The following is a 23,526-nucleotide window of genomic DNA, read 5'->3' as shown; positions in this document are numbered from 1 at the left end:
AATTGTCCACCAATTAACGAATTGACCGCGGGGAATTAGACTGGGCCCCGCTCTAGCAAGGCCACGCTTTAAAAGATAGGAGTGGATCACCTTGTTTGTAGATCTATAACTATATTCTATATTATAGCTATGGATACAATACTATGGCCCATTTGACATCGCCGATCTATCGTTCAATATGTGAAAAATAATAAATGTTTCCATCCATACGTTCCCGTGTTATACCGTGGTGAATATAAGTATGGTTTTAGAGCGGTCTAGGGTAATTCATGAAATGCTGAGTTATAGCCGTATACGACAATTCCACTATAGACGTTGCCGTTTCTTGCCTGTACACGATATTATTCCGAATCAAATCTATATCATAGGTATTATCAGGGCCGCCTGGGAGAAATGCGAGGCCCTGTGCGAGATTTAAACGCGAGGCCCCCCCCCCCCCCCCCCCCCCCCCTAAAAGGTAAAAAAAAATTATAATTTTTTTTTTTCTTTTTTTTTCATATAGTCAACATATTCTTAAATAATAGCGCTGCCCGAGGCTGGGCATGATACAGTAAACATATAGCAAGAGAGAGAGCGAGAGAGAGCTCCCGTTCTACAGTCAATATACAGTGTTATCGCTGCACAGACCCGGCAATGCCCCTGACCCTCCACCAGAGCAAGGCCAGAGAGAGAGAGAGAGAGAGAGAGAGAGAGAGAGATAGAGAGAGAGAGAGAGACACATTGGAAAGAAACAACCCAAAACCAGAGCAAATTGAAATGCTATTTGGCCCTAAACAGAGAGTACACAGTGGCAGAATACCTGAGCACTGTGACTGACCCAATACTAAGAAGATCCTTGACTAGGTACAGACTCAGCGAGCACAGCCTAGCCATCGAGAAAGGCCGCCATAGGCAGACCTGGCTCCCAAGCGAAGACAGACCCACTGCACACAAGATGAGGTGGAAACCGAGCTCCACTTCTTAACAACCTGCCCACTATACCAAGACATATACTTCCCACAAATTGCAAACACCCAAAGAGACTTTGAAAACATGGACAATAACTCAAAACTCCCATACCTACTGGGAGAAATACAAAAATGTGAAATAAAGCCCATTTGAATTGAAGAGAGAGAGATAGATAGAGCATGTCTGTGTGTGTTAGAAAGAGAGATAGAGAGAGAGCATGTCTGTTTGTGTGTGTGTGTTAGAGAGAGAGCATGTATATGTGTGTTAGAAAGAGAGAGAAATATATAGAGAGAGCATGTCATTTTGTGTGTTAGAGAGAGATATAGAGCATGTCTGTGTGTGTTAGAAAGAGAGTGTTAGAATTGAGCTAGCGGGCCGGCTAACTATTGTAGCCAACGTTATGTTGAGCTAGCGGGCTGGCTAGCTGTCGTAGACGTTATTTTGAGCCAAGCGGGCCGGCTAGCTAACGTAGCTAACGTTATATTGAGCCAAACGGGCCGGCTAGCTGTTGTAGCTAATGTTATATTGAGCCAAGCGGGCCGGCTAGCTAACGTAGCTAACGTTATATTGAGCCAAACGGGCCGGCTAGCTGTCGTAGCTAACGGTGTGTACCTGGTGTCAGTACCTGGCTACTCTATTTGCAGTTAGCCTATTTAGCTGATGTCGGCCGTTGGCTCCTTGCTACTTTGTTTTATCTGGTATAGACCCTCTTCTCTTTGGATTTAAGTGTTGATCTTTGTCCTTTTGGATCTATGTATATTCATGTTGCCTTTGTGAAGTTATCTTTTCCTTCTGTTTTGTTCTTCCATTAAAAGTTGAATATCCTTTAGGGGCTCATCTTAGCTGTCTTGCTTATCTCTCTCTCTCTCTCTCTCTCTCTCTCTCTCTCTCTCTCTCTCTGTCTGGACCACAGACTCATCTCTCTCTCTCTGGACCACACACTCTCTCTGTCTGGATCATCACAGACTCTCTCTCTCTCTCTCTCTCTCTCTCTCTCTCTCTCTCTCTCTCTCTCTCTCTCTCTCTCTCTCTCTCTCTCTCTCTCTCTCTCTGAGCATTGCATTGCTTATAGTTGTCAATTGTGTCGGTCAGTTCATTGCAATTTTTCCTTCAGTCACATTTAGTTTTATCCTGCACCTGGCCTAAAACAGGTTGGATGTGCACACAGCTGCCCTACTGTGTTTGTAGCAGAGCAACCATACCTGAAGCCTTGTAAACAAAGACAAACATAGCAGAGCAGCTAGATGTGACTGATCACAGTAACCCGTGTGTATTATGTGATATTTATGGCATTTATCTCAGGACTTTTAACATCCCTATTTTATCATGTCTATTTCATGTCTATTTTATTATCTTCTACTTATTTGATTTACTATTGTATTATTGCACAATCGAAGCGGGCATGGCCACCCGCATTTCACTGTATGCCCTGGTATGTATGTGACAATAAACCTCTTGAATCTTGAATCTTGAATATTTCAGTGGAAGCAGATTGGATATCTGAAATGTTTTGATTCTGTTGATATCCAGGGGGATAGAGATCCAAGGGCTTTAGTCATCATTTTCACAACAGCTCTAACATTATGGGTAATTTTGATGTACCATACCTTCTGTAAAATGCAATGAGATTGAAAAAAAAGATTTTCACTGTATATTTATAATAATAATAGATTTAATTTATATAGCACGCTTTAAACTCAGTGAGCTCTCAATGTGCTTCACAGCAGAAAGGAAAACAAAAGAAAAAATTGAATAAAAAGGTTTAAAACAAGAAAACATGTAAATGAATAAAAATGTAAAGATAAGAATAAAAAGTTTTAAAACATAAAAACATTTTAAATGTATACGATTAAATAAAATAAAATAAACAAAACATAGGAGCAGATTTAAGTACAGGTAGCCTACTTGTATACTTTATTTGAGTATTTTCATTTGAGGGAACTTGTACTTTTAATCCACTACATAGTAGAGTACATTTTACTCTACTACATTTACTCTACTACTACATTTATCTGAACCCATCAGTTACTAGTTACTTTGAAGAAAATTATTTTGAATAGAAAATAAGGCCAAAACTACGTTTGGAGCACGTGCCTGTTTGGAGCGGGCCGACTGCTTTAGAATAGAATACTTTAATCATCCAGAGGGAAATTTGGCACTACAAATCGCTCACAGTAGTAAACACAGTAAACTTTGCCTCCGGAAGTGCTGCTTGCAGCGTTCTCAAGAACCGTGCATCCGATAAACTTCAACACTGCACTCTCTTGGGTCCTCAGCAATAAACTGTGAAGCCGATCGGATGAACAGTTCTCGAGATATGTGAAGGACAGACCGACACGCACTATAGCACCACCATCTGGCTAAATGGCACCATATTCGAAAAGGCACCCGCCGACGGAGAAGTTGATTGGATGAACGGGTCTTGAGATATGCTAAGGACAGCCGGACAGACAGGATACCACTTTAACATAGCCTTTAGAGGTCAATGGGTTGATTATTGAATGCCCCCAATCACTGGAATACACAAACATCATATAGAAATGTGTACTTATACATTTGTTACTTAAAGTACATTCAAAATCAAACACGTCTCTACTTTTAATTTAATAAACATTTTGAATGGAGGACTTTTATTTTGATCAGAGTACTATTTTATCTGGGTATTTCTGCTTTTACTTAAGTAAAGGAACTGTGTACTGCTTCCACCACTGATGAATGGACACGTTTACTGGGGTTGACTGATGCTTCTTTAATGCATGGTGGCATTAGTGATTTAATCTGTTGGGAAATTCTGTTTTGAGGAGGTATATGAGGTTGGGTAATATTCACTGAAAGGAAATAGTGATCTTAAAGTACTAAAAAAGGAATAAAAAAATATTTGTAATAAGCATGCTCCATTAACCGCCTACAGTAAGCCAGCAGACATTGTCCCCATGTCATAGGTATAGGTTTAACATAGACCCTGCAAATGCAGTGAGTAAGCACCATTACCTGCTGTATACAGTACAGTAGCCCCTCCCCCGCTCCCTAGGGAGGGATACTACAGTATACAGGCAGGCAGGCTGTTCCCCTGGCCTCTGACAACGGTACCAGTGTGATTTCTCTTAACCAAACAGCTGGTGCTTGTCATAATTTGGCGTCCTTGGTGTGAGTGAGGCTAAGAGATGCTGATGTGTCACTGGTGGTGGTGGTGGGAGGGCTGGTATATGGTCTGGCTGTAGTGAGATGTCAGCCTCAGCTGGACCAATCCAGGGTTGCTCGTGGCAACTGTCCACCAGTCAATCATCATCCGTCAACCAATTAAGGAGCTTGTCTCCCTGTTGGAGATGCCTCAGAGGCTGACAGGACACAGACCTACAGTAGTGGGAGGGCCTGTGCCACAGTCAGCTGGTGGATGTTGTGGCAATGGACTGTAAATGGACGGTATGCAGGGGGTTGATATACAAAGTAGGGGTGGGGGGGAAAATCGATACGTAGTAGTATCGTGATACTTTGCGTGGCGATACTGTATTGATACAGGGACGCCAAGTATCGATATTTAATTATTCATACATTTTTTTTTTTTTTGTATAAGGAAGTTGCATTGTTCATTTCAATACCTGTAATAGTACAGTAGTCCACACACACACATGTGCATTCAGTTAAGTTGGAATATGACTGTAATACAAACAGTTCAGTTTGTCAGGTACATGCAACACAGATTACAGTGTTTACATCTGTCTGCTGGAGAAAATACCATGTTCTGCAATAAAAATTATTGAAGTGAGATGAACAGACTGAACTTTATTTTATTAGATAAAACATGTTGACAAAGTTTTAGGTGATAAATAAAATTTGATCAAAAAAAATATATATATCAACGTATCGCGATATATTTAGTATCGCGATACTATCGTATCGCGACGCAAGTATTGCGATAGTATCGTATCGTGAGGTCTCTGGCGATTCCCACCCCTAATACAAAGCCTGTCAGGTTCTGTCACACCAGCTTATTATGTCCACGGAAGGCAGAGCCTGTCCGAGGACAGTATAAATTCAGTAGCGTCTGTGTGTGGGTGTGTGAATCTGCGCAATATCTCGCAAACTATGGGGCTGATCAGCCTGTGCTTTGGTGCGGAAAGTTTGCCCGTCTGTGAATATGTTTCACGTCTGGCAATGGGAAGTATTTTGGGGGGATTCATTTATATCATTCTCCATTGACTTTCTTGTAATGTGTATCATACAGACCACTAAAGGCATCTGATCTCATCCGAGTCTGAGTGAAACAACAAGGTTCAAGGGAGGATTTGATCCACCACAATAGTCTCTTGAGATCGACATCTATATTATGAAAATGGCAGCCCAATTGACGGCACAAAAACTTGAGTAACTAATGGCAATGATTTCAGAGTTTTCTGTAGTCCATTAAGCAGATGGGGCTGCAAACATGAATGCTCTTTAAAGAGGCCATATTATGCTTTTTATATTTTCTCCGTACCTTTAGTGTTCTGAAGTAAATAGAAATATATAGTACAGCTCATTTTGTGGCCCATGTTCCTTTAAAACTGTGGGGATTGGCAGCAGAGGACATGACTGGACTAGCCTCCTTGGCCAGGATACAGCTTTTATCTGTTATTCAGGTTTAAGTCACTACTCCATTTCATAGTTGATCAACTGCTTGTATTCGTGTGTGTACGTCCAGAGAAATGTAAGTTGTACTGTTGTACTTACCGGATACTCTGACATTGCTCTGTTATGATTCTGTAATCATAGTGTGAATGAGTAATAGTGAAATGTGTCAATAATCCCACGATTTAGCCACGGACGGCAACAAATAGTTATGTTTATGCTCCTGACAGTTTCTTACCATTTGTAATAATGTATATAATGTTGCCAATGATGCACAGTTTTTCTGGTTGCTTATTTATGCCTCTAGCTAACTCCTAGTTTATATTAGCCCACTGTGACTAGAATACGGTAGTCTAATGCTAGTTTGTGTGTGGTGTACCGTGTAACCAAGCTGTAGGCTATTGCATATTTGCAGGTATTGAATGTTACTGTATTTATTATGAGTGAGCTGTTCATTAATTAATTAAATAAATACATAATTAATTAATGGCTATTTTGTATTATCTTTCAGAACCACACACACACACACACACACACACACACACACACACACACACACACACACACACACACACACACACACACACACACACACACACACACACACACACACGTGCAATGCTTATTATTGCATTAAAGCACAGTAAATTGACCAACTGTTGACTAACAGATACCCACTACGCGATTAGCCAGCCTGCGATTAGCCTCCGCAACAAATGGTCCTTTGAGCGGATACGATAACTACGAAGTGAAGATTACTTGTGTTCCCCCAAGTGAAGATGCATGTCCGTGCAAACCAGGATGGATGGATGATTATGAAGGGTACATCCTACCGCAGGCTGTAAGCTACACTGCATGCACCTCCACTGTGACCTCCACAAGACCGGCCTCTGTTGCGCTTTCTCTGGCATGACCTACAAAGAGATGGCAGGTCCTTCCCTTCGGGACTACTTGTTCACCATGCTGTGCATTATCACAGTCACCAGGGAAACAAAGTCTGCAAGTCCATCAAAAAGCACTTCTATGTGGATAACTGTCTGCGGAGCTTCTGTTCTCCAGACATGGCCAAAGATGGCATCAACAAGCTAAGGGGACTGTTGATGGAGGGAGGAGGGAGGGAGGCTTCGATGGGGAAGCACCGTGCCAGATGTCATCAGCCACCTGCCCAAGGAGATCAGATCAGAGAGCAGTGAACAGTGGCTAAACCACTGCTGCTGTCAGCGGTACCCACAGGAACCTGCCCTGCTGCGCTGGTCATGCCACTCAGATACACTCTGCTATAAGTCAACACGACCCCATAGGATTCCTTACTCCATTCACTCCTTGTGCCAAAGAAGAAGAAGAAGAAGTCTTTATTTGTCATGCAGATTTGAACACACACACATGCGATGGGCAACCCACAGGAACACACACACACACACACACACATGCACTGAGTCGCTGATGAAATGTTCTCTGCACCTCCCATCCCGTCGTCCTTCCCCCCCCAAGGGCAGCCAGGAGCAGACAAGGGCTGCAGCGTGGGGCCGCGCCCGGGGACCAATCCAAGTGCTCCTGTCTGTCTTCATCAGCGACAGCGTTAGCGATCTGTTGTGCATGTTTTTCCATTGGGTTTATCTTATCGGGAGGGGAAACCCTTGCGAGCACGGGGAGAACATGCAAACTCCACACAGAAAGGCCCGGGAGATACCCCACCTGGGTAACTGGCATCATGGAAACCTGGTCCCCAGGCGCAAATCGAACCCAGGACCTTCTAGCTGTGAGGCGACAGTGTTAACCACTACGCCAAAGTGCTCGTTCAGCAGTTAAGGGACAAGCAGTTTTGTTCCTAGACCCCAGGAAAAGACGTCGAGGAAAAAGGTCTGGGATCCGAAACAGGCTGAGATCCAGACGACACCGTACACCACTTCCCAGTATATTGCTAGCCAATGTACAATCAATAGACAATAAACTGGATGACATCCGAGCAAGGATTCAATATCAAAGAGACGTTAGGGACTGCAATGTCCTTTGCTTCACCGAAACTTGGCTAACACCGGAGGTTCCAGATCACGCGATTCAACCAACGGATCATTTCTTTATCCATAGGAAGGATCGGACACAATCAGAGTCCGGTAAACAACGTGGTGGAGGTATTGCCTTCATGTTTAACAAAAATTGGAGTGATCCAACGAATGTGAAGGAATTATCCAACTACTGCTCCCCAGAACTGGAATATATAACCATCAAGTGTCGTCCTTTCTTCCTCCCGAGGGAGTTAACGGCGATCGTCCTGGTCGGAGTGTATATTCCACCGCAAGCCAACAACAACGCCGCGCTCTCCAGACTCCACGACGAGGTAAATAATATACAAGCGACGAACGTTAACGCCGCCATTTTAGTACTGGGAGATTTCAATAGCGCCAATCTGAGAAAGGTATTGCCTGATTTCTACCAGCATGTGACTTGCAACACCAGAGGCGGTAACATCCTAGATCACTGTTACACGCAATTTAAAGGTGGCTACAAGGCTCATTCTGATAGTGGCTTTGGCAAGTCAGATCACGCATCCATTTTCCTTACACCAAAGTACAGACAAAGAATTAAAAGTACTCCCGTAGTCTCGCGAGAGGTGCAGAAATGGGATGTGACGTCAGAGGACACGATCCGGTCAGTGTTCCACAACACAGACTGGATTGTATTCCGCGACACAGATAACATTAATGCCTACACGGAGACAGTGCTGGACTATGTCTGTACTAGGGTGAAAGAAACAATCCCCACTACCAAAATGAAAGTTTACCCAAATCAAAAACCCTGGGTAGACAAATCCGTCCGTGAAGCTCTGAGAGAGCGCACCAAAGCATACAATGACGGCCTAGTGGCAGGCAACATGAATGACCACAAGGTGGCGCAACACAACGTAAGGAGGACAGTGTCAGAGGCCAAACGGCGCTACAGGGATAAAATTGAACTCCAGTTTGAACAAGCTGACTCTAGAGCTATGTGGCAGGGGCTCAAAACGATGACAGACTACAAAGGCGCCTCCCTCAAACTGAACAATGACATCTCCTTAGCAAACGACCTCAATACCTTCTATGCGAGGTTTGATGCTGGTAATAACAACACCAGCTCACAAGCCTCGGCAATGGGGGGGGGGGGGTCGGCTGCTGATGGAGGCGCAGTGTTCAGGGTAACAGAGCATGAGGTGAGGCGGACCTTTAAAAAAGTGAATATCAGGAAGGCAGCAGGTCCGGACGGCATCCCCGGCCGCGTCCTAAAAGTCTGTGCCGACCAACTGGCCCCAGTATTCACTGACATATTTAACCTGTCCTTAGAACAGGCTGTCATCCCCACCTGCCTGAAGAAGTCCACTATTATCCCTGTACCCAAAAAATCCAAGCCTGCTTGCCTCAACGACTACCGCCCTGTAGCTCTCACCTCCATAGCCATGAAGTGCTTTGAGAAGCTAGTAAAGGGCTACATCTGCTCCTCCCTCCCCATCAACATGGACCCCCTGCAATTTGCATACCGCCCCAACAGGTCCACGGAGGACGCCATATCCCATGTGCTGCACACAGCAGCATCACACCTGGACAAGAGGCAGGGGAACTATGTGAGAATGCTATTCATCGACTACAGCTCGGCATTCAATACCATAGTCCCCTCCATACTCATAGCCAAGCTCAGGGACCTGGGCTTGGGCTATGACCTCTGCCAGTGGGTCTTGGACTTCCTGACTGGCAGACCCCAGGTGGTGAGAGCAGGCAACTGCACCTCCTCATCCATCACCCTCAACATAGGGGCCCCCCAGGGCTGTGTTCTGAGTCCCCTCCTCTACTCCCTGTACACACACGACTGTGTGGCTCAGCGGAGTAGCAATACAATCGTCAAATTTGCTGACGACACAGTGGTGGTGGGCCTGATCTCTGCCAACGACGAGAGGGCCTACCTGGAAGAGGTCAAGGTCCTGGCGGGATGGTGCCAGGAAAACAGCCTCTCCCTGAACGTCAGCAAAACAAAAGAGATGATTGTGGACTTCAGGAGGTCGGGGGTCAAGGACTACAGCCCCCTCAGCATCGACGGGGCACCGGTTGAGAGAGTCAACAGCTTCAAGTACCTCGGAGCCCACATATCCGAGGACTTGAAATGGACCATACACATTAACAGTGTGGTGAAGAAGGCACGACAACGCCTCTACTTCCTCAGGCGCCTAAGGAAGTTCCAAGTCAGCCAGAAGATCCTTAAGAACTTCTACTCATGTACAATAGAGAGCATCTTGACCGGCAACATCACCTCCTGGTTTGGGAATAGCACTGCAAAAGACCAAAGCAGACTACAAAGAGTGACACGTTCAGCCGAACGCACAATTGGAGGGGGGCTCCCCACTCTCCAGAACATTTACAACAAGCGTTGCAAGGGGAAGGCTAAGAGAATTATTAAGGACTCGAGCCACCCGAACAACTGCCTCTTTGAACTGCTGCCGTCAGGCAAGCGACACAGGAGTCTCAAGGCGAGCACAGAAAGACTCAGAAGTAGCTTCTATCCCCAGGCCATCAGGCTGCTAAACGAACAATGAATGAACACTACACAACAACAACCACCAAACACACATAGCACACACATCCACACGCACACACTCACTTTAAACAAACACACTGTAGCACCCACTACACACACTTTATAGCACACACCCACTTTAAACAAACACACTGTAGCACCCACTCCCCACACTTTATATTTATGGATGAAGGATTGCACTACAACTCGTACACCTTACTGTAAATTGTACCTAAAATTGTACCTCATCCCACTTCTGCTTTGCACTAGATAGTACTGTACATTAGTACACTGCATAGTATTGTGTATTGTATATTATATGGTAACTCAGAACATTGTACATATGTCTATACCGAACAACTGTGACCTCATTCTTCTTCTAAATTCATGCTATATTATGTTATTATGTTATTTGATACTATCTTGTCTAGCACAGTCTCTGGAGCGTAACAGTAAGAAGCATTTTGTATGAAAGTATTCTGTACTTCTGTATGACAACTATTAAAGAACTTGAACTTGAACTTGAGAAGCGGGCGTCGGATGACCCCCTGCCTGGTGACCATGCTCGCGGCGGGGTAGACGCCTGGGAAGATGAGTTGCAACACCTGGACGACTAGTGTCGTCTGCATCGCTGCTACGTGAGCCCAGCCATGTACCAGACAACCAGTAAGCAGGAGGTGCACATCTTCTGCAAATGCATCACCAACATGCCTAATGGTAGCGTGGGATACCTGCACACAGACGATGCGGAGGGGCATGTGGAGGTGGCCTTCCTGACAGCCCAGTCCAGAGCTCCCCACGCGTCAGCTTTCCATGCCACGGTTGGAGCAGCTCAGCTCGTGAACCTGCTAATCCGTGAGCTTCACACTGGCGGTGTCCAAAGTAGTCATGTGGACAGACTCCACACGGACAGACTCCACACGGACAGACTGCACATGGACAGACTCCACATGGACAGACTCCACATGGACAGACTCCACATGGACAGACTCCACACGGACAGACTCCACATGGACAGACTCCACACGGACAGACTCCACATGGACAGACTCCACATGGACAGACTCCACACGGACAGACTCCACACGGACAGACTCCACACGGACAGACTGCACATGGACAGACTGCACATGGACAGACTGCCACGTTAAGGTGTTTGTAGGAACCCGCATTGTGGAAATTCAGGAGTTGACTGACAGCCAGGTCTGGCGCTACATGGAGACGTCAGAGTAGCGAGCGTGTTGTATAGCTGGAGGTGCACGTACAGTATGACGGCTGCAGATTTTAAAAATCCAAAGTCTGCGCCAAAGGGAGTTGAGCTTTCTGACTATTTTTATAATTACTATAATAATAACTACTTGAAATGCCTCGTTTGTAGTTCAGCCTTTTCTTCCGTTAATATCTACGTCACTACATTATGTAACACAATAGTTTACTCTAGGCCTATATGTCTATTGATGTGTATTATTGTTCACTGTAATAAATAAATAAAAACTGACATGCTCTGGTCTGATTCCTGACTTCTCCGTTTCTCCATTTTTAAAATAAAGAAAAAATGTAAAAGCATTTTTCTTTCTCTTTTCCCACCTATACTGTTTACTAAAATAAATAACATATACAATTGCTGGATCTGATCTGCAATACCTAGTTTTACAGTTTGATCTGCATTTTGTGAACCAGGAAGTTTCCTTTTAAGAGACTAAACTGCCTGTCTGAGGGCGCTGCTGAATGACACAGCCTGTACAGCTGTAACTATAGCTGCGTTTTGACCATAAAAACAATATTTGAAGAATAGACCCCAAAAATAAAAACATTGAATTTGAACATGGAAAATGCTGCTTGTACCGTATTGCGTGTTAGTCTGCTCTCTATTATAGCGGGTGATTCTGTTATGACTCTAGGCCGGCAATTGTCATGGAAATATTCTGGCGGATTAAACAAATTATAATAATGTCACTGGTTTGAACAGCTCTGCCACTGTCACAACACCACACAAATAAGAAATTGGATTCAAAATATTGAAACGGCTCAAGAGTTCACATTGGTTCAGCAACTCAAGTGCCTCACTTATTATGCACACAGCCCGTCGCAGTGTGCTGTGTTAAATGCTCCCCAGCTCCAAAGCTATTTGAGGTTTTATTGTAATTGTTGTTTTACAGTTTAATGGATTCATATTTACAGCTCCCTCTCTCCCTTTCTCTCTCCCTCTCCCCTTCTCTCTCTCCCCCCGTATCTCTCTCTCTCTCTCTCTCTCTCTCTCTCTCTCTCTCTCTCTCTCTCTCTCTCTCTCTCTCTCTCCTCTGTTTCAGGAATACCAGGCCATCCTGCTAATGTTCCATCAGCTGTGTGTGTAACGGTCAGCCCACCAGGAGGTTCTTACTACGTCACCATGCTGCTACACCTCCCCTGGCTCCTCCTCCTCCTTCCCCTGGCCCTCTCTCTCATCTCCACCACCGGTCAGTACTCATCCTAATACTCTCATAATATTATCTTTTAAATGGGATATCTGTCTATATCTGTGAATGTGAAGTAGGGATGGGCAGTAATTCAATATCATGGTCTAAGAGGTGTACTTTGGTAGAAAATAGTTCCAATATGAAACTGCTCACAACAACTTGAGTAACTGGGTCATGACGTCTGGAAAGAGACATTACTTTTAGATTTATTTCAAATGTAGTGCCATTCAGCTCCATTATATTGGAGTGACTGCAAATAGCTCTATGGTAGATCATACCAAAACTAAGGGAATCACACCAACACTATCTAGATGGATAGATGGCACAGAGGAAAAATCAGCTTTTCTTAAAAAAATGTAGGACCATCGCAAGAGTGTTAGTGCTAGATCTCCTGTCAATTGGGGCTATTCAGTGGGAGTGAAATGTTTGTACTGTAGGTATCTTAACTGTAAATACTTGCAACATTGATTGTGTGGTAAGTCAAATTCCTATCGCAGTGGCTCAAAAGACTTTAATGTTTCATCCTCATACAAGTACCTTAGAAGTGTGATGCCTTTTTGAAAGCAGGACCTCCGGAGGAAGAGTGATTTGGCATTACAGAGCCCAGATCCCAGCAGACAGTTGAAGAGATCGAATTTGAAGATCTGAGCGGTTTTCTTCCAAACCAATTGAACAAAATAGGATGGGACCAGAACCCGATCTCTGGGGCCAGTCCAGTCCGCCTGTGATGTATTTTTTTTTGGTGTTTTGAGGGACACACATCGAGTGTCATTCAGCTCCACTGTATTGGAGTGAAGGCAGATATGTCCAAAACTAGACGAATCACACTGAATGGATAGATGGATGGATAGATATGACTCTGGGTAAAACTTCCCCTTTTAAAACATCTTGTGAGCAGCAGCAACCAAAAGGGTTAAAGGATTTGCAGTGATTCAGCCTTATTGGTTCTCACTGGTTTGGAAGGCTAGCTGGTTTGCTGTTGTTTAGAAGGGTTGTGTATGTGTATCCGCTGTTGTTTAAAATCATTGTAGAATGTGTATCTTGTATTGGAACACAGCAGTGCTTTTTTGTGTGTGTGATCATGCTGAGCAACAAGCCAGATTGAAAACAACAGGGCTGAAAATGTGTTTTATTTAATTTATTTACTTTTTTTACCTTGGGCAAAATTCTCCCAGTTCAGAATCGATTCTAGCTGAAGCAAAAGATCGGTGTTTTGGCTTGTTAGCGTTTCTTCTAGCTTTGCACACCTCCTTCATACAGACCTGGGGGATGGTGGAGATTACATGTTTACATTGGAAGGTGTGTGAGTCAACTGGGTTGCGCTTTGCCAAAGGCTACGGCAAGAGCACAACTTCAGCTGAGAACATCACTCTCTCTCTCTCTCTCTCACACACACACACACACACACACGCACGCACGCACGCACGCACGCACGCACGCACGCACGCACGCACGCACGCACACACACACACACACACACACACACACACACACACACACACACACACACATGCACAAACACATGCACGGTGTACGGAGGTAGGACTGCTGTGCTCCAGAACACAGACAGCAGCCGGCCAGTAGAAAGGGGTCGTCTACATTGCTCTGGGACCTCGGCTTGACGTCTCTGTTTAGATCTGATGAGGACAGAGCTGGACGGCTGATGGGATATTAAACCTGCACACTGTAAACATCAGCAGAGTCTCCATCCTCAACCCAGAACACAGTTTGTTTGTTTGTTGTTGAGTTTGTTCTTTTCGGTTGTTTGATGCTCGGTGGATGGTATCCATTATAGATCAAGACTCGTTCCTTTCATGTCTCGGCCTTGGTAGGTTTCTGATGTCTGTGTACTATTAACGTCACTGGCATTGGATTCAATGGTGTTGAGCCCTCGGCCCCAAGGCTGCTTGCTGGCACTCTCAAGCTGGTTTGCCTGCTATTCACTCGTCTTTTTCTAATTAAATCTTTTATCAAAGACATGACAAAACTCACTAAAGGATCACTCTCTAGTGTTTGATACTGCACATTGTGATGTAATACTCTTGCTATATCCTGTGGAATGGGACAGGGGGGCATTGCTATATATAGGGCATATAGGGCTGGTGCATTGCATGTACAAGTATGAAGTATCTGGTATGTCATAAATGTATAGATGTAGCAGTACTGACTATCTGTATGTCATGTATGTCATATATGTCTATATGAATTGAAAATGGGGGACCCTGATGGAAACAAGACAAACGTCTTTCTCTGGTCTGCATCCCCTTAACAATAGGGTTGGGCATCGTTTGGATTTGAACGATTCCGGTTCCGATTCCGATTCTCCATATCGATTCCTGTTCTAAACGATTCTCGATTCCGATTCTTTGAGGTGCAGGTCAAAACAGGTCACAGCTTATTTCGAAGGAGATTTTTTTTTTTTTCTTTTTTTCAAAAAAAAAATCATACTATTCACATTTTCAGTTGACTTGATACAGTTTAATTTGGTTGCTGTACTGTAACTAGGGTATTAAAGTAAAAAAAAAAAAAAAGTAAAAAAAAAAGTAAAAAAAAAAAGTAAAAAAAATCGAAATTTAGAATCGAAATTCAAATATGTTACTTCCGGTTCCAGAACCGGAAGTTAGGAACCGGTTCCTATTAGAACCGGTTTTCGGTGCCCAACCCTACTTAACAATTGTATGTATTGAGCCGTACTGTATTGTACCCATTCTGCAATCTGTTAAATAAAGTTTTCATTCATTCATTCATTCAAGTTAATGAAATATTAACATTGACAGTCACATGTAGCGGTACTGTGCTGACATGACTTCCTCTGCTCTCCTGTGTTTTAGATGCATCGTATGGGGAGTTACCAGACTTCTACGGAGGTAAGCCTTTGTTTCTCACGATACGAAAGAGTCAACATGTTGCAGTTCATCTGGAAAACACCTTGTTTTTTTTTATTTCATTTTATTTGATCTATTTATTAATAGTAACATTTGTAATCCTGTGTGAAACGTACAGATAGCTCGAAGGTGATTTACCCTGTGTTATCCCGGTTCACAGAGGAGTTACTCAAACAACATATTTACAAAATAGATTATAGACTTTCTATATTAGCATGTATATAGTAACTGGGATTTAGAGCACCAGCTATCTTGATAGAATAGTTTCAAGTTTCAAGTTCAAGTTTCTTTAATAGTTGTCATACAGAAGTACAGAATACTTTCATACAAAATGCTTCTTACTGTTACGCTCCAGAGACTGTGCTAGACAAGATAGTATCAAATAACATAGTATAGCATGTAATTTAGAAGAAGAAAATGGACAACCACTTTGTATTGAAGGGGCAGTTCACCCAAAATTCATATTTCCCTCCTTACCCAGAGTGCTATCTATCCATCCAGATCATTTTGGTGTGATTTGCTTAGTTTTGGAGATAGAGATATCTGCCATCACTCCAATACAATTGAGCTGAATGGCACTCAAAGCACCAACGATTTAAAATCATGGCCCATGGTCACTCAGGATAATCCACAGACCTTGCTGTTTCATTATTATACAGAGTGCCATTCAGCGCCATTGTATTAGGGTAATGGCAGATATCTCTACAGCAGATATCTCATTTTGGGTGAACTGCCCCTTTAGAGTGAAGTTAATTTAATGGCAGTGCGGGGGCGCCCAAGTGGCGAACCATGTAACGCGCTGCGTCGCGAAGCGGCCGACCCGGGTTCGATTCCCGGACCCGGCGTCCTTTGCCGAATGTCTCCCCCCCCCCCCGCTCTGTCTCCCGTTCTTCCTCTCTCTCTCTCTCTCTCTCTCTCTCTACCGGACTGCCCGGTAGAAAAAACAATAAAAAAAATTAAAAAAAAAATTTAATGGCAGTGCAATTTAGAGGTTCCATCCATCCTCGCACACCACACAAGAGAGCATCCCATCCATTTATGTAATGATTAGTGCTGTTGTTTGAGTGGCAGCAGAGGTTACAGCTATTACACAAGCAGTTCCCCCCCAACACCTGTATACTGGCTAGCAGGGTTGATGAGGTGGTGGCCTTGCGTGTGAGGAGGGAACGGAGTAATCAGTCCTCCAAGGCTGGCGGTGAAGCCTGGGAGACGGACTCCTGTGTGATTCATTCATGTCAAACCGAGGCTGGCTGGACACAGCATCTGGACAGTGTCTGCACTGTGTTCACAGTATCATAGTTGAACTGCCAAAGGGCGATTTACTAACCACTTTACTACTGAGAATGAAATGTTCCATGGAGTTAAAAAAGAAAAAAAGAAAAGTTCAAAGTTCTTTGATGCAAATTTGATCTGCAGCTTGTTTTTTCTTCTTCTCCTTTGTTTTTCATGGTGAGAGATATGTCACGCAGCCAGATGGGGACTGTTTCAAATTTTCCCCAAATGGTCCGTCTTGGTTTCAAATCCCCATTAGTGCCAGCTCTGGTTACCATGTCTACTGCCTATCATGACATCCTAAATGATAAACTTGTTGCCCCCCCCCCCCCCCCCCTTTCGTTCTCTCTCCCCCCCCCCCCCTCTGTCTCTTTCAACCCTGATTTGATATTTTAGTCCCCCCTCTGCATTCACTGATCTGGAAGTCCCCCCCCCCCCCCCTCACACACACACGCCTCCAACCTAATTTAAACTAGAGATACTCTCTGCTCCAACCTCTATGCTTGGCTCCATGCAGAGGCAAACAACAAAATAAACAAACAGTGTTTGTACGTTAAGTTCCGAAAGGGGCCCCGGGTGTGTGGTTCTGACGCGGTCCTCGGCCTCCTCGGGGCCCCTGGGGGCGGAGCGGAGGAACACAGTAGTATATCTGCCTGTCAGGATCAGTTAGGGGACCGGCGCTGACGGACAGCTCCCTCCTCGCGGGCTCCAAGGCGCAGAGCGGACCTAATGAAAATCTGTCTGGAGGTCGTGTTGCTATTCCTGTACCTCTGCTCCTTCCAGATGCGCATTCGCCCTAATGGAGATGGTTAACTGCCTTAGAGACATTTCACAGATGGCATATGGATCCTCAGTGATTATCAGAATAATTACCTCAAGGGTTATGGAACAAGTGTGTGTGTGTGTGTGTGTGTGTGTGGTGTGTGTGTGTGTGTGTGTGTGTGTGGTGTGTGTGTGTGTGTGTGTGTGTGTGTGTGTGTGTGTGTGTGTGTGTGTGTGTGTGTGTGTGTGTGTGTGTGTGTGTGTGTGTGTGTGTGTGTGTGTGTGTGTGTGTGTGTGTGTGCGCGCGCGCGCGCGCGGTAATGATCCTATACACGGGTATGATAGTGGAGAACATATTGATGTGTGACCTGTATGATTCATGTGTGGTGGAAGAATTTGGATGGACTTCAGCGAGTATTTGGGTACGCTCCAGTACACAGAGTATTTGGGTACGCTCCAGTACACAGAGTATTTGGGTACGCTCCAGTACACAGAGTATTTGGGTACCCAGTACACAGAGTATTTGGGTGCGTTCCAGTACACAGAGTATTTGGGTACGCTCCAGTACACAGAGTATCTGGGTACCCAGTACACAGAGTATTTGGGTGCGTTCCAGTACACAGAGTATTTGGGTGCGTTCCAGTACACAGAGTATTTGGGTACGCTCCAGTACACAGAGTATTTGGGTGCGTTCCAGTACACAGAGTATTTGGGTACGCTCCAGTACACAGAGTATTTGGGTGCGTTCCAGTACACAGAGTATTTGGGTACGTTCCAGTACACAGAGTATTTGTGTGCGTTCCAGTACACAGAGTATTTGGGTACGCTCCAGTACACAGAGTATTTGGGTGTGTTCCAGTACACAGAGTATTTGGGTACGCTCCAGTACACAGAGTATTTGGGTGCATTCCAGTACACAGAGTATTTGGGTACGCTCCAGTACACAGAGTATTTGGGTACGCTCCAGTACACAGAGTATTTGGGTGTGTTCCAGTACACAGAGTATTTGGGTGCGTTCCAGTACACAGAGTATTTGGGTGCGTTCCAGTACACAGAGTATTTGGGTGCGTTCCAGTACACAGAGTATTTGGGTGCGTTCCAGTACACAGAGTATTTGGGTGCGTTCCAGTACACAGAGTATTTGGGTGCGTTCCAGTACACAGAGTATTTGGGTGCGTTCCAGTACACAGAGTATTTGGGTACGCTCCAGTACACAGAGTATTTGGGTACGCTCCAGTACACAGAGTATTTGGGTGTGTTCCAGTACACAGAGTATTTGGGTGCGTTCCAGTACACAGAGTATTTGGGTGCGTTCCAGTACACAGAGTATTTGGGTGCGTTCCAGTACACAGAGTATTTGGGTGCGTTCCAGTACACAGAGTATTTGGGTGCGTTCCAGTACACAGAGTATTTGGGTGCGTTCCAGTACACAGAGTATTTGGGTGCGTTCCAGTACACAGAGTATTTGGGTGCGTTCCAGTACACAGAGTATTTGGGTGCGTTCCAGTACACAGAGTATTTGGGTGCGTTCCAGTACACAGAGTATTTGGGTGCGTTCCAGTACACAGAGTATTTGGGTGCGTTCCAGTACACAGAGTATTTGGGTGCGTTCCAGTACACATAGCTGCAACTGAGGAACAATAATAGTTGTGGTTCGGCGCCTGACCAGACCAGACCAGAAAGCATCTTTTTTTAAGATTAATATTCTCTGTCACCTACGGTCATGGGAGAAAAATCAATCATTTTGACAAAGAAATCCAGTGGGGCTCTTGTCTGGTGCTTATCCAGGACCAGTTCTTGGCGGTTTCTGATGTGACATGTTGGGATCCAGAGCCTCACAGAAGCCCTTGATTGCAGCCAACGGTCTAGAAATAACACTCATTATGGTTCAGCCACAGAATAGAAGGTATTGTAACCCTAGTCACGTTTGGTACACATTTTGGAAGAATTTAATGCACACACACACACAGACCATCAGCGAGGGGTCAATTGGAAAAGGGAATGTTTGTCATGATTGTTGTCGCTGGGGCACCTGTGGTGACACTGCGTGCGGTGGGACTTGTTATGTCGCCAGATAAAAGCAGACAAATCTGCTCCCTCTTAGAAACCACTGGATAGAGGCTCTAGGTGGAATAAGTGGCATTTTTACATCACAAAATTACCACTTTTGACTAAATTAACCGTTCTGTGTTGTCAGTAATTTACTTGAAAGAAACCTTGCGAAATGTATGACAGATTCTTGGATACGGATGATTCCCCATTCAGAAAGATAGGTTCTCTGGTCGTGTCAGTCTTGTCAGTCTCGTTCGTCCCTGTTACCAAGATTCAAACCTTTATTTAAACTCGAAAGGGCAACTGAAGTTTCCCTCATTTACGGTCAATCGAGTGTACATACAGAAATAAGCAGTAACAAGGCATATAAAATCACACAGCATATAAAATCATAACAATAAGACAACAAGGCAAGACAAAAGTAAGGATAACAAATCAATTAAAACATGTACAACATGATTGACAATGGTTGGAGATCAAGGTTTAAAATGCTGCAACATAGGGGAGAATCTCAAGCTTTAAGCACTGTTGGGAGTTAATTTCATGAATTCCAAGATGGCGGCGGAGTGAACCAACCTCTCTTTAGACAGACTTTGTTATCACTATATTACCTGCATCGCTCGAAAGCACTGCACTGCCTGGTCTCTCCTGTCGCTCAGTATTGAAATACCTGCGCAGGCTTAGATATTGTATTCACAAGACACTGTCTAGGCTCAATACATGTGATTCTGTGTGGGCTGTATGATGTAACGATGGAAGGAGGATATCGTCTGTGTTCAGTCCCATGTTCTTCAAAGGTCCACACATTGTGTAGCACATTGTGTAGGCAGCCTCTTTACAGCCACGGCACGCCGCAGCAGACTTCCCCTGGTCCCGCCTACCGGTTTCCTGCTCATTATCCAGCCTATAGCGATGTCAATCCCCATCACAATACACTAATGCTGTTAAGACTAATACTGTTATCCCTGCGATTCAGACTTAACAAAAAAACTCAATCATGCCCATTATAGGCTAACAGGGTTAAATCCTATCATTCAGACTAATACTGGTCTGGTCTGTAGAGCCCCCCTGGCTTTAGACTCTATAATGTGTCCTGTTTCAGACGCCATGCAAAGGAATAACGTAGCCGACGGCCATGATGATGGTACCGTACCGTACCGTACTTGCAGCATGCATTGCCAAACCCTGCCAAACATGTATTCTCTGTGACTGTTCTACATGTTAGAGACGTTTTCATCTTCATATCTCGTCAGAATATGATCAGAGTTTGTGACGAGGCAGAGTTGTTCTGTGTAAGTGGTGAAACTAGGAGAAGTGACACATGTTGTCCTTGTTGATGATTTGGCTTGAGACCGCGTGAGCCGGCACCATGTCGTGTCCTAGGGGCTTGTGGGTAATTATCACTCCACGACGCTGGTGAGGCCTGCAAGGATAAATATGTTATCTGTCCCACTTGGATACGCCCCAATTTGCCCATGTAAACAAACATGTTGCAGATGCTGAAACCGAAATTCTCTACAACACACCGGTCTATTGGGTTCAATTAATCCCAACTGGGATTTTGCATATTAACGTAGCAATTTAGGCACCCTTGCATCGGATGGTAAGACCTGTCCGAAATACAGTACACCACTGTATTGCTAACAGGTGAACTGCAGCCTATGATATTGCGAGAAAACTAAAACAAAAATGGACCGATTGCAGGTGTGGTGTGTTATCTAATAGTTCAACTTCACATAGTATACTGTCTGTATCACAACAACCCATATTCTCTTGGCAAAAATTATACCCAATTCCTTGATGAATAATTGATGTTTCATTAGAGGCCAATGCCAAGGAAGATAGCAGGCTCCTGCAATAGCAGACTGTGGCATTTCAAATTCAAATGTAAGTCCTTTTTGTTGCTGTTGTTGAATAGGAGCCGTGGTGTGATAATGAAGTCTGTCCAGAGAATGGGTGCTTCCAGCAGACCCTAGAGACAAGGCCTCTGATTATGTCTTTCCTTCTTTCTTCAGTCACTCTTTTCTTCTATGTGTGTGTGTGTGTGTGTGTGTGTGTGTGTGTGTGTGTGTGTGTGTGTGTGTGTGTGTGTGTGTGTGTGTGTGTGTGTGTGTGTGTGTGTGTGTGTGTGTGTGTGTGTGTGTGTGTGTGTGTGTGTGTGTGTGTGTGTGTGTGTGTGTGTGTGTGTGTGTGTGTGTGTGTGTGTGTGTGTGTGTGTGTGTGTGTGTGTGTGTGTGAATCTGTTTGTCTGTCCATTGACTGCTGTGCAAATTATTACTTGGCCCTTGAACAGAGCAACTCAGTGCATCCACAGCTGAGTGGTGCCCAGAGAGAGAGAGAGAGAGAGAGAGAGAGAGAAATACAGAAAGAGAGAGAGAACCATAGAGGGGGAGACAGGTTTAGAGGGGATTGTAGTGTTAGAGAGAGCCGAGGGAGGGAGGGAGGGAGGGAGGGAGGGAGGGAGGGAGGGAGGGAGGGAGGGAGGGAGGGAGGGAGGGAGGGAGGGAGGGAGGAGGGAGGGAGGAGGGAGGGATAGAAGGACGAGGGAAACATATGGGTATGATGAAAACGTAATGAGAGATGGGAACAAAAATATAAAAATGTTATCTGCATACAAAACGCATGTATGACTCAGCTATAAGAAGTGAGATGGAGAGAGAGAAAGTCATGATAGATGTAGTAGAGAAAGTCATGATAGATGTAGTAGAGAAAGTCATGATAGATGTAGTAGAGAAAGTCATGATAGATGTAGTAGAGAAAGTCATGATAGATGTAGTAGAGAAAGTCATGATAGAGAGAGTTAATGTAAAGGAGAGGTTCAGGATTTTTAGAAGCCTATTCTAATTTCCATTAACCAAGCCCCTCATAGGACATAACATGTTTGCATCAGTTTGTGTTTGTGAGAAATGTAAAAGAGTCTCCAGTTAGCAATCCTAGTGCGGTCAATGGGGTAAGAAATATTGTTTCTCTCAACATTGCATGCAAGCCACATCTAATCTATAAGATTAGATTAGATTAGATTCAAATGTATTGCCATTATACAGCACAAGTACAGTACGAAAAAAGGTTTGGCATCCAACCAGAGTGCAAATGTAACAGTAAAGTGCAATACAATGGCCGAAGAACAAAACCGCCTATCTGCATATTATTGTTAACACATAATATAGTAATATAGTCCAAAACAGTGTATTGTATTGGATATCCATAAAAAAACACTTTCTCAAAAATGTGAATATACAATGTTCAGGTGGTTAAACTGGGTATAAAATATATCAATTAGTACTACTAAGTGTAGTGCTAATCAGATGTATATACAGAGTTGCAATATTAATATGTATAGTGATACGGGTATAAAGACAATATAGTAGTAGTATTTGTTAGAACGGTTTCAGTGCACCCCATCTGACCACAGCCAACTCTCAGTATGTTGAGGGGGCGTGGCTTAGTGCACCCCCTCTGACCACCGCCAACTCTCAGTATGTTGAGGGGGCGTGGCTTAGTGCACCCCCTCTGACCACCGCCAACTCTCAGTATGTTGAGGGGGCGTGGCTTAGTGCACCCCCTCTGACCACCGCCAACTCTCAGTATGTTTTTTTGGACCTACTTTTTCTCCTCCTTTTTCTGTGATTTTTTCTCCCATCCCAATTTCCTCTAGTGCCAATTCTCCCTCCCCTGTCCTGATCGTTGCTCGCATGTGCCCCCCACTGGTCGGTTGTAGGGAGGGTAGAAGCCCATCACATGTCCCCTCCGATACATGTGGAGGCAGCCAGCCACTTCTTTTCACCTGCCAGCGCGGACTCTCATTGGCGAGGTGTAACGTGTGGGAGGCTCACACTGCCCCAGCCATCTCCTGTCTTTGCTGTGCAGGCGCCCTGACCGACCTATAGGAGTCGCTGTTTACAACGACCAGATTACCAGACTTCCCTCCCGCTGATTCTGCCAATTGAGTCAGTATGACGGCCGGCCCAAGCCGGAGGCAACGCTGACAGCCGGATTCGAGACCG

The 23,526-nt window shown here is 44.6% G+C and overlaps 1 protein-coding gene across 1 annotated transcript in view; it reads left to right on the top strand.

The window, feature by feature from the left end:
- cntn1a (contactin 1a) overlaps window positions 1–23,526 on the top strand; it is a 125,665-nt gene that overhangs the window by 27,151 nt on the left and 74,988 nt on the right. The window contains exons 2-3 of the mRNA XM_084334811.1: window positions 12,405–12,551; window positions 15,383–15,418. Coding sequence (XP_084190937.1) covers window positions 12,485–12,551; window positions 15,383–15,418 — 103 coding nt within the window. The 5' untranslated portion in view covers window positions 12,405–12,484. The remainder of the gene's footprint in view (window positions 1–12,404; window positions 12,552–15,382; window positions 15,419–23,526) is intronic.

This window comes from Notolepis coatsorum (assembly GCF_963971535.1).
Source record: "Notolepis coatsorum genome assembly, chromosome: 18".
NCBI classification, from domain to species: domain Eukaryota; kingdom Metazoa; phylum Chordata; class Actinopteri; order Aulopiformes; family Paralepididae; genus Notolepis; species Notolepis coatsorum.
Note: the sequence above shows the minus strand (reverse complement) of the source record. Positions and strands in the feature narration are given on the sequence as shown.